This window comes from Desmodus rotundus, chromosome X (genome assembly GCF_022682495.2).
Source record: "Desmodus rotundus isolate HL8 chromosome X, HLdesRot8A.1, whole genome shotgun sequence".
Classification (NCBI taxonomy): Eukaryota; Metazoa; Chordata; class Mammalia; order Chiroptera; family Phyllostomidae; genus Desmodus; species Desmodus rotundus.
In genome coordinates, this window is record NC_071400.1 from 80,621,083 (window position 1) to 80,643,067 (window position 21,985).

The 21,985-nt window shown below is 41.6% G+C and overlaps 1 protein-coding gene across 3 annotated transcripts in view; it reads left to right on the forward strand.

The window, feature by feature from the left end:
* DMD (dystrophin) overlaps positions 1–21,985 on the forward strand; it is a 1,965,474-nt gene that overhangs the window by 619,041 nt on the left and 1,324,448 nt on the right. For all 3 annotated transcript variants that reach the window (XM_053917632.1, XM_053917633.2, XM_053917631.1), the window contains exons 10-11: positions 9,217–9,405; positions 10,170–10,351. In XM_053917632.1, coding sequence (XP_053773607.1) covers positions 9,217–9,405; positions 10,170–10,351 — 371 coding nt within the window. The remainder of the gene's footprint in view (positions 1–9,216; positions 9,406–10,169; positions 10,352–21,985) is intronic.

The window sequence follows — 21,985 nt, forward strand, 5'->3', positions numbered from 1 at the left end:
GAACTTGAAGGAACATATGATTTCCGTATATTTGGAAAAGAGCTTTTGTTTGTTTTGTTTTTAATATGTTCGTAGCAGGAGAAATAAACAAGCAGGAAGGTGCAACACGAAGTGGGTGATTTGCAGGGTTCAAAGCCATGAAAGAGAGAATGGAAGAAAGCATGTGAGCCCCTTACGCGAAAGGGGGTGAAATTGGGGCTTCCTTCTAAGAGTAAAATCACCGGAAGTTGTTGCGTAAGAGAGCACCACGTGCAATGCAAACATCGCCACCGACATTGACTTGGATCAAAGCAAGCAAAAGGTGGAGGAGAGGGAAGCAATTTGGAGAGACGGTCGTTCAAGTGGTTCTAATGTTGTTTCAGGGCATGATTCAGGGTGGCACCTGAATCTTCAGGTGTCACCATTGCCACTGGGCCTGACTGTCCATCATTGGTGGAGGGGCAGTGGCGTGGTGACGGTCCTTGGGCTGCTGCTGGACAGGTTTCGCAGTATGCCTGGCTTGTACGCACTGCACATCCCAGACGTCAGCAGCACCCTCCACCCCAGGCAGCTGCAAGCAAAACTGTCTCCTGATACGGCCCAGTGGCCTCATGAGGGCAGAATAGCCTGTGGCGGGGAAACAGTGGTGTGGGTGGTGCCACTAGGAATAACGAAGAAGGTGTGCGTGTGAAGTCAGTTGGGAGGGATCTTGCTTACTGGATGGCTTTTAATCAATTGTGGAAGAAGAAAGAGAAGTCATTTCGACAATAATAATAATATAGGTATTATTATATTTGTGTGTATGTATATATATGTGTTTGTATATCTATCTTTTTTTAATTTATTTTTAGAGGGGAAGTGAGAGAGAAAAAGAAGGAGAGAAACCTCAATGTGTGGTTGCCTCTCGTGTGCCCCCAAATGGGGATCTGGCCCACAACCCAGGCATGTGCCCTGACTGGGAATCAAACTGGTGACCCTTTGGTTCATAGGCCGGCACTCAATCCACTGAGCCACACCAGCCAGGGATATGGTTATATATATCTTTATGACCTGTATTTTCTATGTGAGCCTCACCTGGGGCTCTGTTTTTGCTTTACTACTCATGTTGTCCATTGCCTCATTTTACAGTGCAGGGTGGGGCCAAAGCAGGTTTTCAGTTGTTCCTGTGGAACATACTACAATACCTAACAAATAATAATACAAGAATAGTCTCTGTGTTTGGCATACTCACCACTGTAAGCCTGTTTTTGCGCCGCTCTGCATATACCCTTACATGCTTTTTTAGTATCTTTGCTAAAACAGGCAGTGATTCCTCCTCGCTTGCTGACCACCCTGCTGTTTGAGTCTTTCACTTCAAGATGTAAGAAAAATGTTAGAACAACAAGAGGAACGCTTGTCCAAAGGTTTCATGTCTTTTATTTTTATCACATCCAATGAGCCCTTCCTCTTCTCAGTCCTCTGAACCCAAGACTCAAAACTGTATTTGTCAATGGGACCCTGAAGCAGAAACTCGAAGCACGCTCACCCCTGTTGGGAGCCAGGGGTAAAACTGAACAGGGGTAAAACTGAAACACTGCCCGTAGCCTCAGCGGACTGTCTGCATGCACCTCCTAGGAGACCTACACCAGAAGCTCAAACACTGACTGTTCTGGGCTTTTATTACTTGCCTTGAGGCAGAGGGCAGCCTTTGCAGCTGATAATGAAATCTACCCAGTGCTTTCCCAGGCCTTAAAGTCATTACCATTTGCCTTAGGACTGTCAACCTTTGAAGGCCTTAAACAAAGGATCTCCTCCCTTAAAGACAGTAGGGACACAGTGCACAGAGCAAGGCAGCAGGTAGTGTTCACAGGAAGCGTATGCCGTGTGCCATCGAGGTGGCTCCAATTTAGGATGTCCCTATGAATGAGTGACGTCCACACTGTCCTGCCTTCCACAACCCTGCCTGCTCAGCCCCTGTAGACTCAGGCCTGTGGCTTCTTTGATGGAGTCCACCCATCTCAAATTTGGTCTCTCTATTTCCCTGCCACCTCCTGTTTTTCCCGCATCATTGTCTTTTCCAAGGAACCTGCCTTGTCATAACGTGCCCGAAGTAGGACAGCTTCAGTGTTACGTTATTTCATCTCTCTGCTCTGACTTAGAAAGATGCAGTAACTTTGGTCTAATCCCCTTAGGAAAAAGAGTGCCAATATTAATTTAAAGTATGGAAAATTGTTGCCTGGCATGTGTGAGGGGACTTACTGTCTTATTCGGCAGCTGTCTGTTATGTCCCGTTACGTGACAGGCACTGTACGGTGAACAAAATAAACAAAACTCTGCACTCATAGGCCAGCGTGAGGGTTTTTCTGAAGGCTATACTGCGCCACCCTTTTAGGAAGAAGGAAAAGCGATGAAAGCATGTCAAATAAATAAAGACAAAACACTAAAGAATTTAGTGATGTGTGGGAAAGGTGAGGGAGGCTGGGAATGGTAGTCTATATTCCGGATGGTGAAATAGTCACCTACGCTGTCTACTCCTGTGGAAGAAGCAGAGGGGGACAGATAACATGAGGACCAGCGGTCTTTGCAGTGGCCAGTGTTTTGGTAGGAAGACGAATACTTCTGGTTCCAGACCTTTTTGTTTAGTAGGGTTTTGGATGAGATTTTAGATTAAAAAATATCAATACAGTCATATAGATAACACACATATGTGTACAGGTGATGTAGTAGTTTTTGTCTTCTTAAATAGCATACTGAGCACCAAGTAGCATTTCTGTGGCACATTCTGTAATAGAAGAGGAGATCAACTTTGCTCATACTGAAAATTGAAGGCAAGGGATGGGAGTGGTAGAAGGTATAGAGTTCAGCCAGTGCGTTTGGCGCATGCCTTCCTTCACAAAATATCCATGTTTGCTTGACTTTTTGCTCAGTGTCCTCTGTCATAGAATGCACGTCTCTACCACAACCTGGGCTGTGTCACCTCGCTGCCTTTCTGTTGTCCCCGTGTTAAGTGTGATGTCAGGGTCTATCTTGAAAGCATCGTTTTGAAATTTACACTTGATTTCTGGCTCCCCAACATAATGGGGCCCAGGTATTTTCTTAGTATTTTCAAAGCCATCGACTCTTGATTTGTGGAGATGAAGAGAAGAAAAGTACACTTTTTTAAAAAAGGCAAAGTTGATCGGCTGAACTGTGAGCCAAGTGGAAATGGCAGCGATCATCTTATTAACCTGTTTAGCTTGGTTTCCATGGACCCACCTTATATACTTGGGTGTACTGAAGGATGAAACGATGATGGAGTGCACCAAAGATTCGCCAGCATGCGTCGACTTAGACTCTGTAAGCAAGAAATACGACACCTCTAAAGGAACTAAGTAATAAAATCCTCAGATGTCCTTGAAGCATTTATACGTTCAAGAACAACAAAACTCTCTGTATCCAGGTTAAAACTTGTGTCACATTTTAAGGTTGAATGTGGGGAAGTTGCCAAAATAGATCAGTTTCAACGGAAATATAAAACCACTGAGTGATAGATTCTGCCTCTGGAAACATCCCAGGTATTTTGCTAAGAGCTTTGTGGCTTGCTGGTTTCACTACCTATATATGTAGCCATTTGATGACTTATCTCAGCTTGAATTGCCAAATCATGCTTCTAAAAATACACACAGCTTGTTCAACTGTGTTTCCTCATAAAAACCATATGCCATTTCAATGAACATTGGTCCCCAAATGCAGGCATTGCAGAACATTTTTTGGAAACTGGAATGTGCTTAGCATTTCATATACATCATCTCATATAATCTTTTCAGCAATCCTATGGCGATATATTTTTATTTTCTTTGTTTTACGGATGGTGAATCTGAGATGCAGACAGGTGAAATAACTTACTCAAGATCAGACAAATAGTAACATGGATTTTAAGACATATTTACGTATGCAGTAGTGTTGATGCTATTGTGAGATATTTCATTACGACAATTTCTTTTGTTTGTTTGTTTAAAGAGAGGGAGGGAAACATCAATGTGTGTTTGCCTCTTGCACACCCCCAACTGGGTACGTGCCCTGACTGGGAATCGAACTGGTGACCCCTTGGTCTGCATGCGGGCACTCAATCCACTGAGCCACACCAGTCAGGGCAACAATTTCTATTACTAGAAATGAGTTTCCAGTCATTTTTGTTCTGGACATCGCAGGACTAACACACTCATTTGTCTTCCCTTACTTTACTTTTCCCTCTCCACTCTTCCTTCTACCTTTATCCATTAGCAACATCTTCAGGAACATAGATGACAATATGTAGTAATTCTCCATGCAAAATTAAGCCTCTGAAGTATGTGGATCTGTTGAGTAAATGTTAGTGCTTTTAAGTTTGAAAACAACCAGCATTGTTTTATCTGTCCATTGGCGTGCCTGTCATATAAGTCATTTGGCCAGTGTACTGCAGAGAAGCAGAAACGACTGTGATGAAGACAGAAATTAAAATAAGATCATAATGTAGGGAAAAAATAGGTCCAATGGATGATGCTGGTGGCATCTCCAAGTTCCTAGCAAATTTCCTTTGATGTGAGTTCGTAAATATAAGAGCTAGCCGCAAGCTCCGGTGCAATATGGAATACTGTGGCATGAAGACACAGTTTGTGGAGCTGTAATCAAAAGGGTACGCTTCTCTCTATATCTTTGTTTCCAAATTCTCTGTTAAAGATGGGTTTTTTAAAAAAAGAAGTTGTTAAAAATGTGCAAATGTGGAATTCGCAAAAATTTCCATGGGTTCACCTGCACTTAAATTCCAGAACCATTTGCTATTTTGTTTGATGAACTACAAAATGTTTTTTCATCTTGACCTAGAACATAAGTACATATATGCATATACCTAGGTATGTATACATGTGCATATCAAACAAAAGTTCACAAAAATACCAACCATTAATCTACAGGACACAGTCTGATAGTTTTACTCTATTTCATTTTTTATTAATTTTAATGTGAACATTGTTCATTTATTTTTTACAATATGTTGTCCTGATTAATGTTTACCTCCAGCACAATATGGAAGTCTGGCTCTCTTCATCATAAACTTTTGGGTATACCAGAGACGTAATGAAGTGTAGTAGCAAGAAGTGCTTGTGGTCATTAGCTGTGGATTTGAATCCTGACTTGATAACTTCCTTTTTTAAAATTGCACTGTAATTGACATATGACATATTAGTTTCAGGTGTATAACATAATGATTCCATATTTGTATACAGTGCTAAATGAGCACCACAGTAATTCTAGTGAATATCCTTTACTACATATAGTCACATAGTCTGTTTAATTTGAAATAGAGTATCTGGGTCATGACCTACTAAAATGATTTCATGTGTCACTGATGGATCATGACCTTCAATTTGAAACACAATGGTCTAGATAAAGAGAGAATTACTCAGAGCACAGTTGACAATTTTGACCATAATCATATGCGTCTGTAGTTAAAGTTATGGCTATAAATAACGATTAATGGAGTTATGTATGTAATTTTACCGAGCTTATTCATGTTTGGGTTTAACTTTAATAAGGCCGTCTTTGAGAAGATTTTGTTTTATGAACATCATCAGACAAAACATTTAGATGCACAATTTATGAGTACTAGACATCACGTCCTTGAATATAAAGATGTGCCTTCTCAAATTTCCTCCGAAAATTCCAGCCTCTGTAAATACCCGTAAATCATCAAGTGTTTGCTTTTTTAATCTAGATGGTATGATGTTGAAATATAGTGTTGCGCTGCTTGAGTAATAGCGTTGTTTACAACTTAGCATTTGGAGAAGATTATCGGAACTCAACAATGTTAATGATTTTTAAGAACATTTAAATAGGAGCTGCACTGAGCTTGAAGTTTCAAAGAAGGTTGCATTTAATTGACCTTTGCTCTTAGAAGTTTTTTTGGTCATTTTTCCTACAATAATTGTCTGACTTGGAATTTGGGCAGTGACTTCAGAAGGTAACCTGGGGGCAGGTTGTGCTTCAAAATGGTTCTTACGTATACGAGATGCTAATAATAATTAGAGCTAAACGTACTCTACTGGGTTCTTACACATGGTCAGGAATTCTGCCAAGTACTTTATATACCCTCCTTTAATTGTTTTCACATTTTGGGTAGAGGAGTATCATTGTTCCCATTTTATGTCTGAGGGAAGCAAGGCTTATGATAGGGCTCGGGTCTGAGTCGGGATTCGAACACCGACTGTTTGCCTCCCTGGCCCTTGGGTCGAACAGCCCCGTTCTATCTACTGAGTATAATAACCCCCCCCCCCCCCGCCGTCACCTCTTAGCTGCCACCCAGAGAAGTCAAAATATCCAGGATTGGATTTTACCTGTTTGCCACCTACACACAGGGCTGTCTACAAAATATGCGTGGCCCCTTGTTCAAGAAGCAGGAAGGAAAGTACTGTCGAAGTTACTAAAGTATAAAGCCGTTTTCTTTATTCCGTGGTCTCTCTCTTGACTTTCCATGGTGTGTTTATTTGCTCTTTGATAGCATACTGAATAAAGAAAATTAAAAATTTATAGTATTAGCATGAGTTTTACTGCTTGTTATATTGTGCAACTGCAGTCATAAATGCAAATATAAGAGCATTGAACTCATGCAGAATCACCGTTACCAGCCAATTTGTATTTTGTAGCTTGTAGTATGTATTTCATTCTTAACGTGGAAACGATATGCAACTCACCCAGCTGCCATTTCATTTCTCGATAGGTGCACGTTCTACCAACATTGTTCACCTTCCGCTTCCTGCTGAGTGAGGAAGGGCTGGAAGGAAAAGGAAGTGTGGCTTGCCCTGCCTTTCCCTTTTCTTTCCATGTCATCAGTTTCAGCATAAGTGGTTGGCTCACACAGGAAAGAAATACGAGTGAGCAGGGATATGATAGGGTTCCCTGGTGGTTTGTGTTTCCTTAGAGTCACCTCCTTTCTGGCTTGGAAGCAGGGTCTCTTTCAAATAGAAAGCATGACTTCTGGGGCTCTCTGGGCCCTCACCCACTCAGTCATGGACATGCCACACTTACCTTGTACTTGCTGGAGTTGCGCTCAGCCCCCACCTGTTGTGGGTCCGCCAGCATTCTGTGCCCCTGGGACATAACAATATATATGTATGCACACACATTGTAGCTGTCTTCTCTGCTCATGCGCATACTTCATAACCCCATTGGACTTTGCTTATAAAACCCAAGTTCAATGACAGAATCTTTAGGAAGTTTAAGATGGCCATGTCAAGAAACAGATAAAACAAGCACGGGGTTCTTCGGAGGCGTGGGCGCTGTACAGCTGCTCGCGTTGCACGGCCATGAAGCTGGTCCCACCTACTCATGTGTCCCAGGCTGCCTTGCTGGGACCTTTCCCTGCTTAATGCTGACTCTGATATTTTTTATGAATAGTGATTAGCAATGGGCAGAAGGGATATATACCTTGAAACTTGTTCTAACCCCTAAGACCTTCAGAAATTGCCTTGGCCATGGAGGGCTTTTGCAAATAACCCTCATGGGGCACCTATGCCCTGTTTGAGATGCTAGACTTGGTGAGTTTGACTCCATCAGCATGACATATCTTTGGCATTTCTCTAGAAACGGAGAGCACATCATTTGATGAAAATATCCTTCCAAAGACTGCCACTATGGTTTGCCACCTTAAAGGACTTAATAGTTGGATAGACTTAGAGTGTTAAAGTTTTGACACTGGAGCATTTATCAGAAGAACAGCTCAGTGGGATAAGGCTCAGCATTGAGGGGACTGGAAATTCAAGGCAGACATGCCAGGGGACCATCATCAAAAAAAAAAAAAAAATCCGTTTTCTCTAGGCAAGATTGTGAAATCCCCCAGGTAGCTTCTGAGTGTTCTACACTGCCTTTTGGTACCTTTGCAAACCTCTGCTTTTAGGGCCCAGGGCTGGCTTCCTATAGTTGGAGGATATAAAAGATTCTTCTCTATTTTTCCAGTAGTTTTGCTTTGCTTCTACTGTATGTCAACAGTTTGCCTGCGTTCCTTACCTCAGCAGGAAACCCCGTTGAGTGCGGTCCTTTCAGGATTTTTGAAGCAGAGCAACCTAGCATGAGTGCCCTTGACCCAAACAAACAGAAATCAGGCCCTTGTTCTTATCTGTTCAAATGTTTACCATTGGTGATTGCCCTAAGGTTAAAGCAGCAGAAGCATAGGTTATCCCAAGAGCTGTGTCCTGTCACTTGTTGGCACTGGCCCCATCACTTCTGAAACTCTACAGACATGCAGGCTGATAGAGGTCAGCGTTCCATCCTGGAAACTACCCTATCCTGTATAGGCGATTGTCTTGAAGTCCCCATTACTTGGCTTGAGGTGGGGAGAGGGTGTGGACATGCGTAGCCCTCCAAAGGAATGTTTTCTCACCGGATTTTTCCAGTCTCCTTGCTGCTGCTTATACCCCTCTGAGCTAGGGAGTGGATTGAGGGTTATGGAGCCAGTTTGGGGCTCAGCTTTTAGCAATTTTTACTTTGATGGCCTGGATCTTCTCCTGAGAATTATGGACACTTTTAACCCTTCGTTCTCAGCTTTAGGGTCCTAGCAGAAATTCCAAGACGACCGTTGAGATGCTCACTTAACTTCCTGCAAATTGAGTTAGGAGGCCAATACTTTATATTTTACTGCTCTTAAGATAACATCTAGCTATTTAAATCATGGCCATCTGGAAATAAAGGCTTAATTCCTAAAAGTCATTATATGGTTAGAAATTTCAGATGTGTAAATATTTCTGTTTAAATTGTATCCCCCTTCCTTATTTTCATACTGATAATTCTTCTGTAGGTGTTCAGAAATATTTTATTACCTCATGGCTTTGGGCAAGAGATGTTTCATTTAATGCCATTGCGAAAGTATATATAAATATAATACCAATAATGTATATGTACAGCATTTAAAATACAAAGTGAAAAAAGTTACCTATGGATGAAAATTCACAGCATTTCAAGTATAACATGAAGAAATGGTGTATCCATCCACTCTTTATAGTAATCGAGAAGAAGTTTAATAAAATATTAACTTGAAGTGGGTTTTGGATAGCATTTGAAAATTTGCATATATTTGCGAGGCTGTTAAAATGCAGGCGTGTGATTTTATGAGTCTGCGGTCCACGTCTCTGATGATGCACGTGAACATTTTCCACATTTTGAATATTTCATTCATTTTATCATTTAATGTACTGGAACAGTCTGCAAAAACACTAATTGTATAACGCCCAATTTATTTTTATTGTTCAGCGTTTGGGAGCTCCCGAACACAAGTCATTTGGCAGCTCGGTGATGGGGACTGAAGTAAACCTGGACAGCTACCAAACAGCTCTAGAAGAAGTGCTCTCGTGGCTTCTTTCTGCCGAGGACACTTTGCAAGCCCAGGGGGAGATTTCCAGTGATGTAGAGGAAGTGAAAGAACAGTTTCATACTCATGAGGTAAAGCAAAACATCGATTTAGGAGACAAAGCGCGTGCCTCGTCATCGCGGCAAGTCTCTCTATCCCAGTCTCTGCCTAAGATCCTGGTATTTTTGTGATTTAGTTTTGGGTTTTTTGTTTCTTTCGATGTTATTTCGTATTGGTTTCAGGCGTACAGCTTACTGGTTAGACAATCATGCACTTTGCTTGGCAATTTAGTGTTTCTTTGGGGATGGAAACATCCAAATGGGCTTGGGCTTGGCACGCCAACGGCCAGCTTTTGAAGTTCCAACCTGGCGAGCACCACTTGCAGGTGCTGAGAGGTGGCTGTGCAGCGACTCCCACAGGAATATGAGAGCCCAGCTCCCGTCCCTTGGGTCAAGGTGACGCTGAGCTGTAACTTACACTCCAGACTACCTGTGTGGTATCACTGCTCTGGCCGGACACTTGTCCCGAGATGACATCCTTCCTGGCCCTTCTCTGCTTCCCTGTCATGTTTCCTGCTCCTTCAGCTCCCTCGCAGGTCTCCTCTAGGACATCTTCCTTAGTAAACCGCCTGAGTGCACACCTAATGTCAGGGTCTGCTTCTGCAGAAGGTGACCTAAGCTAACTGTTCTCTTTAATCACATTGAAAACACTATTGGGTTTCCGTGGATGAAATATTAAAATACTTTTCCTGGGAATATACTTTAAATGGGCTACACATTTAGGAAAAAAAAATAACCAAAACATTAATGATATACATGAAGTGTTAATCACTGCTGTCAACTTCTCTCCTTGCCAGGGGTACATGATGGACTTGACGTCCCACCAGGGACGGGTCGGTAATGTCCTGCAATTGGGAAGTCAGCTCATTGGAACAGGGAAGTTATCAGAAGAAGAAGAAACGGAAGTGCAAGAGCAAATGAATCTCCTCAATTCAAGATGGGAATGCCTCAGGGTAGCTAGCATGGAGAAGCAAAGCAAGTAAGTGGTTTTGATTTCTAAAAGCGGCCCATTTTGGCACGCTAGAGTTACTGCGATGCAGTTTCCTGTGGATATCAGGAGTGGCAGTCCGTCCCTAAAGCACGCAGAGCTCTCCTGCGGGGCACATTTTTGTGGGCTCATTACTAGGCATTTTGGTTTTCACTTTCGTAATTGAAGCGGAGATGTTGGATAGAAGGGCCAGTTTCTGCAGGATTACGTTCCAACAGTTGCCAAATTGTTCTCATAGTTAATATTTTCCACATTTTCTGCAAAAATTAAAAAGCGACGATCGAAGGCAGGGAAGTATACACAGGAAACCATGTCCAGGCTTAGCCCAGATATTGCAGGCTTGGCTCTGGACCACTGGATGGAGTCAGTGTTGCTTTGGAGCCAGTGGTAATCTCTTTGCTACTGGAGGGTCTTGCCTTCAATTTGTAGAAAAACGCTGCATCTGTGAAGCACAATCAGATGAGGCACCGTAACCCGGGGGCTGCCTGTACCTACAACCATCTATTACATACAGGTGACAGGGAACTTCTCTTTGGAAGGACAAGCCCTCAAAAATACTAAATAGTTGCTCACATACTTATGGAAATCCTCTTGAAAAAACAAAAAAAAAAAGGTTTCTCATCTGTGTTTGGAAATCCTTAATGCAAGTACTGTATGGTCCCGAAGTATGTGAAGAAAATCTACTGACTTAATCCGAAAAGAATTTGGGAGACATTTCTGAAAACGGCACTTTTCTTATAAAGGTAACAAGGAAGATCTCATCATTCTCAATGCGTCTCTCTGATTTATATTGTTGGGAGTGTGTATTCATGTAGAGCCTATCGAGACAAGATAGATTTATTTTTAAATGAAAAGAAATGAAGTGCCAACTGTGGATTTGAATGCATTAAGCTAAAGAAATTGTCGAAGCACCTTAAGTTTACTTGGCTGTTATTTATAAAGATTAAAAGCTTTAAAATAGGACCAAAGAAACTCATTAGATATGCTGGGACGCTGGTGATTCCAGTACTAAATTATAGTGCGCCAGTAGGGAGGGAATACACATTGCGGAGCTCATCTCTTCTGAAAGAATAAAGGAAGGTGCATGTAAGAGAGAGTTTTCACACCCATTTGTATTCCCAACCAGGAGGTACTAGTCTGTGTCTATTGACATTTCCCCCTGCAGTGATCATTTGGAGGATTGCAACTAACCCTTGAGGGTGAGGGTCATAATAACCGTATTATAACTATTGAGGTTGGACTGCGTCCCCCCCATACCCAAGGGTCAACTAATTTACTCCACCCACTTACAATCAAAAATCCTAAGATTTAGAGCCGCCTGCTTGTGGTCATATACCAGAGTTCTTCAAGGTTACAGCTTCTGATGGCTCCGATCTGTGCAACTTAAACAGAGCAACCACTGACCAAATTTGTAAGTCTCAAATCCATCGTCTGCCTTTACCTCTTTTCCCACATTGTGTTCTCCCGTCTTCTTCTGGAGGCTGAGTCCCGCCATGGGTCCCCACTCCTCTTCTCCAGTTGGACTAACAGTGTGACATTAATTAGACTCATCAATTAATTAACTGCGGCTGGAGACCTAGTTGCAAGGAAGGTGACTCATGACAATATATACCCCCACACACGGGGGTGTGGGTAATTTCCCCACTCACGTCCTGTCGGAAGGGAGGGACCTAAAATGATAATACCAACACTCAGCTAGGACTGACATACAGAACATAGTCTGCCCTTTGGAAAGATATGGGGACTTTGCTTTGTGTTTGCGTCGAAGCTTTTACAATGATTACCAAGAGGGCAAGCGTGACCTTTCCACTCACAGAGCTTTTTGGTAAAATGTAGAGTTTAAAAAATGAGATGTGAATCCGGAACCCCTTGCAACACACAGTCTTTTTTGGACAACTTCTTGAAATACACACCCGCCAAGTATTATTTAAGCAAAGCACATTGAGAAATCTCTTGCGAGTGTATAAATAACAGTAAGTATCCCATACCACTTTTACTAACCCTGTGTATTCATGCATAAAGTCTATTAAACTCTCAATGAGATAAGCCATTATGAAAGCTACTCTGGACCTGATTTGTGGTAGATATTTTTTTTTGGAGGAAATAAAAAGCTGATTATGACAATAGGATGTTGTCAGTATTTAGAAATTAACGATTCTGGGTTTTATTTAATGCTTTAATAAATTGTTACCTGTTCAGTTCTTATTACCATAGCCATGTTGATTAGCTTCAGTCGGGAGTATCACCTGCTGTTTCCAAACACATGATTACTGCGGAATAGGAGGGCCGAGTACTTTGCCATCAACAAAAACGGATTAGTCCACGCCCCTCCTTTCTCTCCCAAAGGCAGGCTGTGACTAGACCCAGCCGGAAGCCATCATCCTTGCGTCAACGTAGACCTAGTGATGAGAAGAATACCAATTAACGGTTGTCTAGTCACATGACAGACGACCAAAGCCATGCCAGAACTCTTCATTTGCTCTCTGGTAACAAAGTAAAAGAAACTGGTTAGTGTAGATAAGCTCATAACTAAAATCTATGAATAGTTACACTTGACAACTGTAGGTATTATCTGCCAACCTATTTACCAACAACAGCCACATTATATTTGATGTCTATTCCTTGTGATAAATATCTATGTGTATATTCCTGCATAGAATACTATCTATAACTATATATATGCACACACACAAATATTAACAAATATTAATGGAGTGCCTTGAGGTGGCAGACACATTTTCAGGCTCCGGGTAACAAGATAACAAGAGGCCAAAGTTCCAGATGTTCTGAGTCTCCAGAGAGGCTGGTGCTCAGTAAGAAAAAGAACACCAGGGAAATACCAGATAGGAATAAGTTCTCTAAAGAGCTTAAATGCTAATAGGGAAGGGAAGGAATATTTGAGGGGCTACTTTATTTAGCTTTTGTGATCCACAAATGTCGTTTCTGGGCTGAAGCCATTTAATGTCGAATGTCCCTGATAAGAAGGAACCACCATTTGCAAATCAGGAAGTACATTTCAGACAGAGGGAACAGCCAGGTGCGAAGACCCCAAAATAGGGACCGCTTGGCTGGTGAGAGGAACCAAAAGGCCAGTGTGACTAGAGAGCTGCAGCTGGGGAGGTTAGGTAGCTGAGGTATGAGATGGGGTTGAAATACAGGAAGGGGCGTCTCGCCATGTATGCCATCGTCAGTCATGATAAAAGACAAGGGGTTTGAGTTCTAGTGGAAGTTCAAGGAAACGCAATCTGACAGTTATAGGCAGGGGAGGGCCAGGTAAAGGAAATTCCAGTAATGCTACTGGAAGAGGAGAGAACACGCAATGGCCCGGGTAAGAGATGCTGGTGTCCTGTGCCAGGGTAGCTGTGCTAATATAGTGCATTCTGCTGTCTTAGCACAGTATTTCATTTATAAACCATCCCTGCTATATTTATTTTAGTTCCCTTTTTGACAGTCAGGATGCTTTTAGCTTTGGACATAGGCATCCTTGCATCAAACGTACATGCAGACGCTCCCTTTACACAGGTTGCCTCTAGGAAATAGGATATACCTCAGAAACCAGCAGTACCTACCACACAACACAAGAAATTTGGAAAACAGAGAGGTGACAAAATGCCGTCATTTTCACCTCATGCTAAGTATGTTCTAATTTATCTAAGGATAAGGTCTCACTTTCTCACACACCTATTTGCCTCTACAGTCCTCAGTTTCTGACTAGGAAACAGCAGCACCTCTGTGTGTCCGGAAAACCTCTAAAGGACATTGGCTGAAATAGGATTGGGATGAAATAGGATTTCATCCCTCCCTTGGGGTGGCGGGAGGCGAGGGAAAGAGAAGAAAAAGACAAAACTTCCAACCCTGGAAGTACAAGAAGACAATTGGCCTGGGGACAACAAAAAATATTCTTCTCTATGAATAAACTAATTAATTTGATTGGAAAATGCAACCTGCAGAGAGCAAAGAGATTTACTGACATTTCTATGAAGACTTACAAAGATAAGCACAGCGAGTTCCATCAGCCTCTCTGATAACTGTGGTCAGGACAGGCAGGGGGAAACCAAGACCTTTGTGACGGCAAGGGGAAAAAATGAAAGCAAGTCAGTGCGGAGGCCAGCCTAAGGTACGTTCTGGTTTCCATCAGCAGGGGGAGAGATATTAATAAGTATCTGGGTGGAAATACAAGCTGTCACACTTTGGAGAGGAAAAATTGTCTAACAAATCTGGCCTATCATTTTTTTTAAAGTCTGTTCCAATATTGAAATGAGAAAACATGTGAGAACGAGTAGAACAAAGCAGGTGTTAACAAATGCATGGGTGATTTTGTCCCAAGTGAAGGGACTAACGTATTACGTGTGTGAAAATATGAATGAATGAATGAATGAATGAACAAATGCATTCATTTCATCAGGTCGTCCCCGTGTGTCAGGTGAATTTGTTGCAATGGACACTAACTCTACATAATCTCACACTAGTACAGTTGTATTAAGTCATTTTTCGTTCTTCCAATAACGGTAAAAAGAGAATTCCTTGTAGATCAAGGTAGTTCAAGGACCAACAACAGTGACATCACCTGGGAACTTGTTAAAAATGCACAGTCTCGGCTCTCACCCTGATCTACAGAATCACAAACTGCAATTTAACAAGATCCCAGCTGATTCCTAAGCACATTAAAGTTTGAGAGGCACTGATCTAGTTGAAACCATTGTGTTAAAAATTAAAAATCCAGACTCCTTTGTAGCGCAATCTTTTCAGTATCTTCTGTCGCAATTTTTCTACCAGCTAAGGTGGGCCCAACATTGTAACTGGTTTCTTAGAAGCACCAAAAATGATGGTGGTGATGTCTCAACCTACGCTCAGCTGTCGATGTCATCTCCCATGGGTGGTTAATAGAACAGCAAAATTCTCTTGCAAGAATATATAATGGAGACAATATGGGGATATTGACAATTATAGACCTCATAAGCAGTGGTTATTAACACAGTTCTTTGACCAGGTTCCAGTGGATATGTCTGGCCATGACAATTTTTTTTCTCTGTACGTGTGCAGTTACTATGTGGATGATCCCTGTTCCAATACCATAAAATTTGTGACTCGTATGGCTTAAATTATAAACAGAAAAGCCAAATCTCTGGAATTCATAGAAATGAGAGGAGAAGGCAGTATTTTTTTGGAACCATGCCTTTTCACAAGATAAAAAATGATAATTAGAAAAGTAATAGTTCGCCCATCCATCTAATAGTTCATATCTACCACATTCCCAGCACTATTTTAGATACCAGGAGAATATGAGTGAACAGACCAACCGCCTGCTTCTGTTATTGAGCTTGCAATCTTAGTCCCAGGGTGGGGGTGTGGGGGTGGAGACAGACAATTAAAAAATATGTATATCATATCAGATGACATTAAATGATAAGGGAAAAGTAAGGGACGACCTAGAAAGTGACATGTGTGAGTTATTGTGTGTACGTGGCCAGTCAGCAAAGGCCTCTGTGACGAGGTGATATGTAAGGAGAGCCCTAAATGGAGGGGAGGGGACAGTCACGCAGCTAGCTGTGCCAAATAAAAGCAAATAGGAAGGTCTTAAGGCAGGAGAAATTTAAAAAAAAATTCTGCTTCCCCATTTGAGAAACAGTAACTGGTCTAACAAAGAGAAAAATGATGGCATTCTGATTTATGACAAAAAAAATGATTCGAATTAAATTACTAGTCTGGCTCAACCTGAGCACATTTAATAGAATCTGACATTTTTATCATCTTAATTGTGGTATTTCTGATTGGGGAAGTGGTTGCATTTTGGTACTCTGTCTCCCAATGTTTGATGGATAATTAAGTGATGCCACTTATTCATTCAGGGAGTATTTACCATGTGACTAGCGTGTGGCAGCCACTGTGCCAGATGCTGTATAGCGACATAGTTATTGAAGTTGCAAGTGGGCTTTTACCACCCTATCAATGAATATGATCTGAGACTGTCAACAGCCCCCATTCTCACTAAAGGTAATTTGAACCATCTTCCAATCACTGTAGTTAATAGTCATCCATGGTTTGTGACGACCTCTGTGAGTTTCTTCATCTGCTTCGAAAGCATTTAATCAGGGAGATGGAATCGAGGGTTCCCATCACATATTTGCCTCAAGAGTCTTTTGCATCCAGCCATGCAGCTTCTTTATTATGTTACTGTTACTATTTTGAATTTATGCTCTCAACATTCAAATGAGTTTGTTTGCATTTTGAACTTTAATCTTGTTCTGGATACTTGAAGAATATCAATAATTAAATTGTTGTGGAGCTACATGGCTACAGGGATAAAATAAATCAGGGTTTTGAAAACCATGGCATATATTGGCTTCACAGAATATCTTTTTAAAAACAACAGTATTTCTCACGTTCCATTCAGTGGAAAAATGAATATTATTATGCAGTTAATTTTGAGGGAGGTTTGAAAACTGCCTTTCATTCCTAGCTGTTGAAAGGGGAGCTCTGCAGGCGAGTTCTTTCTAAAGAACTCACTACGAGGCTGCAGACTAAAACCAGTGGCTTCCAAGGCCAGGTTGCAGGGTGGAAAATAACGGTCACTCTCAGAATCAGTGGGGACTCTGAGAATTGTAGATGACCTTTGGTTTCTCCCTTGTCCCAAGATGTCAGTGTACCTGTTGGTGGCAGTGGTGATGCTGTAGAGAGAAGGATGAGCACATTTGTTTTAGGAGGAAAAACTCTTTATACGATTTTGTTAGACCTTTGCCTCACTTCATTCTCCCATGGAAATTACTGTGCTAGTGGCTAAGATTTACAGACAGAAGCCCAGTGTCGGGATTCACAGCTGGGTCTTTGGAGGAGTGATGAGGACTCAGAGGGAAGAGGATGTACTGATTGAGGCGAGAAGGTGCAGAAGCGGGGGTTGGGGCAAGAGGGTTTAACCACCCGCACAGGTGCTAGGAGGAAACTTCCAGAAATTGAGCATGGCAATGGGTCACGGTGGTGGAAGAGGGGCGGTAAAGGTGGCAGGGTGGAGGCGACAGTGATGGTGAGAATCTTACCCATTTGGGGTCATTGTTTTTATTGGGTTCTCAGTTTTAACCCTTATATTTCACATGGCAATCGCTGAGCTCTGATAAATGTTACAAACCTTGAGAGTTGAAAAGTCCTGATGTTCTTCCTATGACCTATTGTTCTTTGCCGCCATACAACAAAACACCTTTGCGTATGTCTGCACACATTATTGAAACTTTTCCTTCAACAGTTCTACTTAATTCTACTTTAAGGCGGTGTTTGCTCTTTGGAGGGCCTAGGTTATATCATGCTTTCTGACTCGTACATTTTGTGAAAGACTACACATATGTAAAACACCTGGTCATTCATTTCACCTCGTCACTCTATGTCTGTGCGAGACTGAGTCTCACTGTGCTCCTTTCATTATTAAAACCAAGTATTGTGGTTTCTGTCGTTCATGTGAACCTTGTCCTAAGGCAGATTGTCTCAGTAGTTACTGCACATTTTATTTAGGTGGGAAGAAAAGGCAAAAGTATCTATTAATGGTAATTTCTATAAAATCCCACTAAGTGACCTTTTTGCTTCTGTTTTCCTCCATTCTGGTAATTAGTGCCATGAATGAAATGACAAATAGATATAAAAGAAGCCATTTCTAAAAAAAAAAGATATTAACACAGGCAGGATAGCACGATGTGAAGGAGGCTCCAGGGCCAATCCCCCCGATGGCCCCTCTGCCGCCTCCCTTTGCGTGCCTTTGGCCCCAGTGAACCTTTATTTCCCTATCTGTACATTGGGCTAGTACCAGTCCCTGCATCGTCAGGAGTAATTATAGTAATACCTCTGTTGTCTGATGTGTGATAAATATATTTATTTATTCATAAATTAAATTATATTTAAAAATCCTGGAGAACATTATGCTAAGTGAAAGAAGCCAGTCACTGAAAGACAGGTACCATGTGATTTTACTTATATGTGGAATCTAATGAACAAAATCCACTAATAAACAACATGGAAACAGACTCCTAAATATAGAAAACGGACTGACAGCTGTCAGAGGGGATGGGCTTGGGAGGCTGGGTGAAAAAGGCAAAGGGCTTAATAAAAAACACTCGTAGACACAGACAACAGTGTGTTGATGACCAGAGGGAAGGGGGTGGGGGAAGTAGAGGAGGGTAAAGAGGGGATGGAAGGAGACTTGACTTGGGGTGGTGAACACACAATACAATATCCAGTATTAAACAATTGCACCCCAAACCTACATGATTTTATTAACCAATGTCACCCCAATAAACTCAATAAAAGATAAACAAAAGCCACACATGTCACAAGGTCAGAACTGCTATTTCATAGATAGTTAACGACTTCTGTAGTGCGATTAGTGTGTGAGTAACTGGGTAAAGACATCCAGCGTTGTGAACCTGCCTCAATGCTGTGCATCTGGTTCACGTTCCCCCTGACATGGCCGTGCCACCTGGGCCCTGTGCGCACACATGGGCCGCCTGCGAGCATAAAGGGCTGATATAAACATTTTGCCTCAGTGTTGAAAACAGGCAAAACTATCTTCAACCCTCAGTGTTTAGTATAATCACCTGGCCGAACATAATTCACCTTTCTCTGGTAATTTTAATAAAACCCAGACTTAAACATGCCCTTTATTAATCACTTTCTCAGTAGAGTACCTGAAACAGAAGCGCATGCAAGGGAGTTAAAATAACTACATATTTTAGCATATGTGAGCCTTCTGGGAGGATCTAGTTGCCTGTACAGAATTCCTGAGCTAAAATTGACCCTATCATCTATTCATTAAAACCATTTTGTTAAGATTTTCAAGCCAACAGGTTGAGTAAGTAAACGCATTCATTTTAGTTTGCAGCACTGTGATTTCAGTCACTCCGTCCCCTGCACAGTTGAAAAAATACGTGCATAACTTTGCTTTAGATATTTCAAATAGATTATTTTTTTCAAGAGTCAAGTTTTTATTTTTTTAAAAATTCATTATTTCATGGAGCGTAACTCTCAGCAGTGTTCATCTGACTTAGGGTCCGTGTGAATGAAGAACAACCAGTTGTGCGCAGAGTCAGCTTTATTAGACAATGATTACAGTCACCTGACCTCAGCCTCCTCACGGCACCACGTTGGGGAGCCCGAGTGCTGTTCTTTCATCTCAGAAAGAAAGCAGACGCAGGACTCTGAGGGCCACGGAGCCATAGTGGTTTATTCCCCGCAGAATACTGTTATCCTGGTATTTCTTGCGCTGAAACACTTGGAAAGGGTTAAATGACAAGTGAGGCTAGAGAGCAAGTACAGGCAGGACTATGACCCGGTTTTCCTAGGTGACAGTTTTACCATAATACAGGAATTGGCAACAGGGGAAAACCAGAGGCTTTCTGACAATTGTGTTATCGGTGCAATCAGGCCTTCTGTGCCAACCAAATGGCCCGTGTCCCAGTCAGCATAGAGGAAATATCTGTCACCTCTCTCCTAACTGAACGGTGTGCCATAGTTGAACTCCACTGCATCAGGGCTTTCATTTCTGTGTATTGTTCCCGTGAAGGAGACCGCCATTATCGACACTCTTAAGCTACTCATCTCCCTTTCCTTCCCACGTAACACATTGCTGGCGCTTAAAGAATGTTTCCGAAGTGCCCTGCATTTTTATAAACACACTGATGGTCTGAGCTTTGGGGTTTCATCTTTATATTGATTCAGGCCAGCTAGTAACATAAGTGACAGAATTCAGAGAGACAGGTTGCATGTTCACAAAATAATTCATTCAGCGAAGGAGAATAAGGTATAAATGTTTTAAGACAGTTATTCCTTATGGGATTTCCAGATCACTTAGCATCTAAACTTGGAGAATTATTCTTTAAATCACACTCTTCATTTCTGTGTATCTGTGAGTCTGTCTGAAAGTCCAGCGTGGTCATTCTCATCCTAAAAGTTAGATTAAAATATTTTGTAATTATGACTCTGCTCATCTGTTTAATAGCATCTTGTGAACCATAAAAATGTATTTTTAAAGACTTAACTTTTAAAATTTTCTTTTTCTTTCTTTTAAATATGGTAAATAGCTTCTAGTAGAATCTTCAAATAAGGACTTTATTCTCTTCTCGGTCCCACCCTCCTTTTAGAAAAGTGGTAATTTCAGAATTCTGCTTCAAAATTACAGAGGTTTTTTTTTTTTTTTTTTATTGAGTCACAAAGTAGAAAATTCAAAAGATATACCAAGATTAAAGTCCTTTCTTTTCTTTTTTATCCCATTTTACTTAAAAAATTGTTTTCCTTAAATGTTTTAATTTTATTTTTCACATTCCGTAGTATTTCATATTAGTCTCAGGTGTGCAGCATACTGGTTAGATATTTTTGTAACTTACAAAGCGGTCCCCCCCATATTTCCACCTGGCACCAAGCATAGTTATTACGGTGTTACTGACTATATTCCCTGTGCTGTAATCTACATCCACGTGGCTATTCTGTAACCACCCATCTGTACTTCTCAATCCCTTCACCTGCTTCACCCAATCCCCCAACCCCTCTCCCATGGCAGCTGTCAGTCTGTTCTCACGGTCGCTTCTTCCTCTGTCCATGCATGGTCACGGGCCACTGCTCACCCGCTCACTTCCTTGTCACTGCTCACCGTGGGCACCGTGGCCTGTAAATCACCTGCTCATGTATTGCTGCTGTCTCTTCACAGGCCTCAGCGAGGAAGGCAAGCACAGCACCGTTTAGCACCTGTTTGTTTATTTCATGTGACCCCGGCACAGAAAGCAGTGAGGACTGACCAGACATCACTGAATAATTACATATCTAAAGTAGCAACAATGGAAACGCAAAATCTTTTTGAACATTACATTAAGAATAATTGTTTCTGTAGTCCAAAGGAAAACCATACACAGTTGAGCTCTTCGGAGGCATGCTCCACTTGGACGTCATCTTTTTCTTCAACTTGTCTGATCTCTAAGTTCATTTCTTCTCACAAGTTGCATCCTTAAGCAAATCCTGTGTTCTTCTTTGGGATTTGTCTCGCTTTAAATAAATTATGCTCTAGGCACAATAACCAGAAAGAGCAGATTCCCTAATTGTATTCACTGTGAAATATTTTGGGGATCAGTGACGGAGAGCAGCTTCAGTAATCGTATCGCCACTCCAGTCAAGAAGAATACTAGAATAACAGCGAATGTTGGGGAGTGCTGAGTATAAAGCCCTTTCATGTTTTCCTACCAGCATCAGATTAACCTACAGCATCCTGCACAAATAACACCCCTTTTTATTACAAAATCATAAGCATGTCATTCTGTAACATAACAGTATCACTCTCAAGCACACCATGTGACATTTTAGGTGAAATGTTCACATTAAAACTATAAATTATTACACCCATATTATTTATTACCCTACCAACCCCACTCGAGCAGGCTTTACTTCTGCCGGGCCCTATCTCTTTCTTCAGTCTTCCAATTCTGAGCAGTGGCTGACGAATGGATCAAACACAGACACACACACCGTAAAAAGACTAGCAGTGATTTTCAAATATACAACATTCTCACCTCGATTCTTGTTATTCAAAGTGTCATCCATGGCCTAGCAACATTGGCTTCACCTGGAAACTTGCCAGAAATGAACGATCTCAAAAGAGAA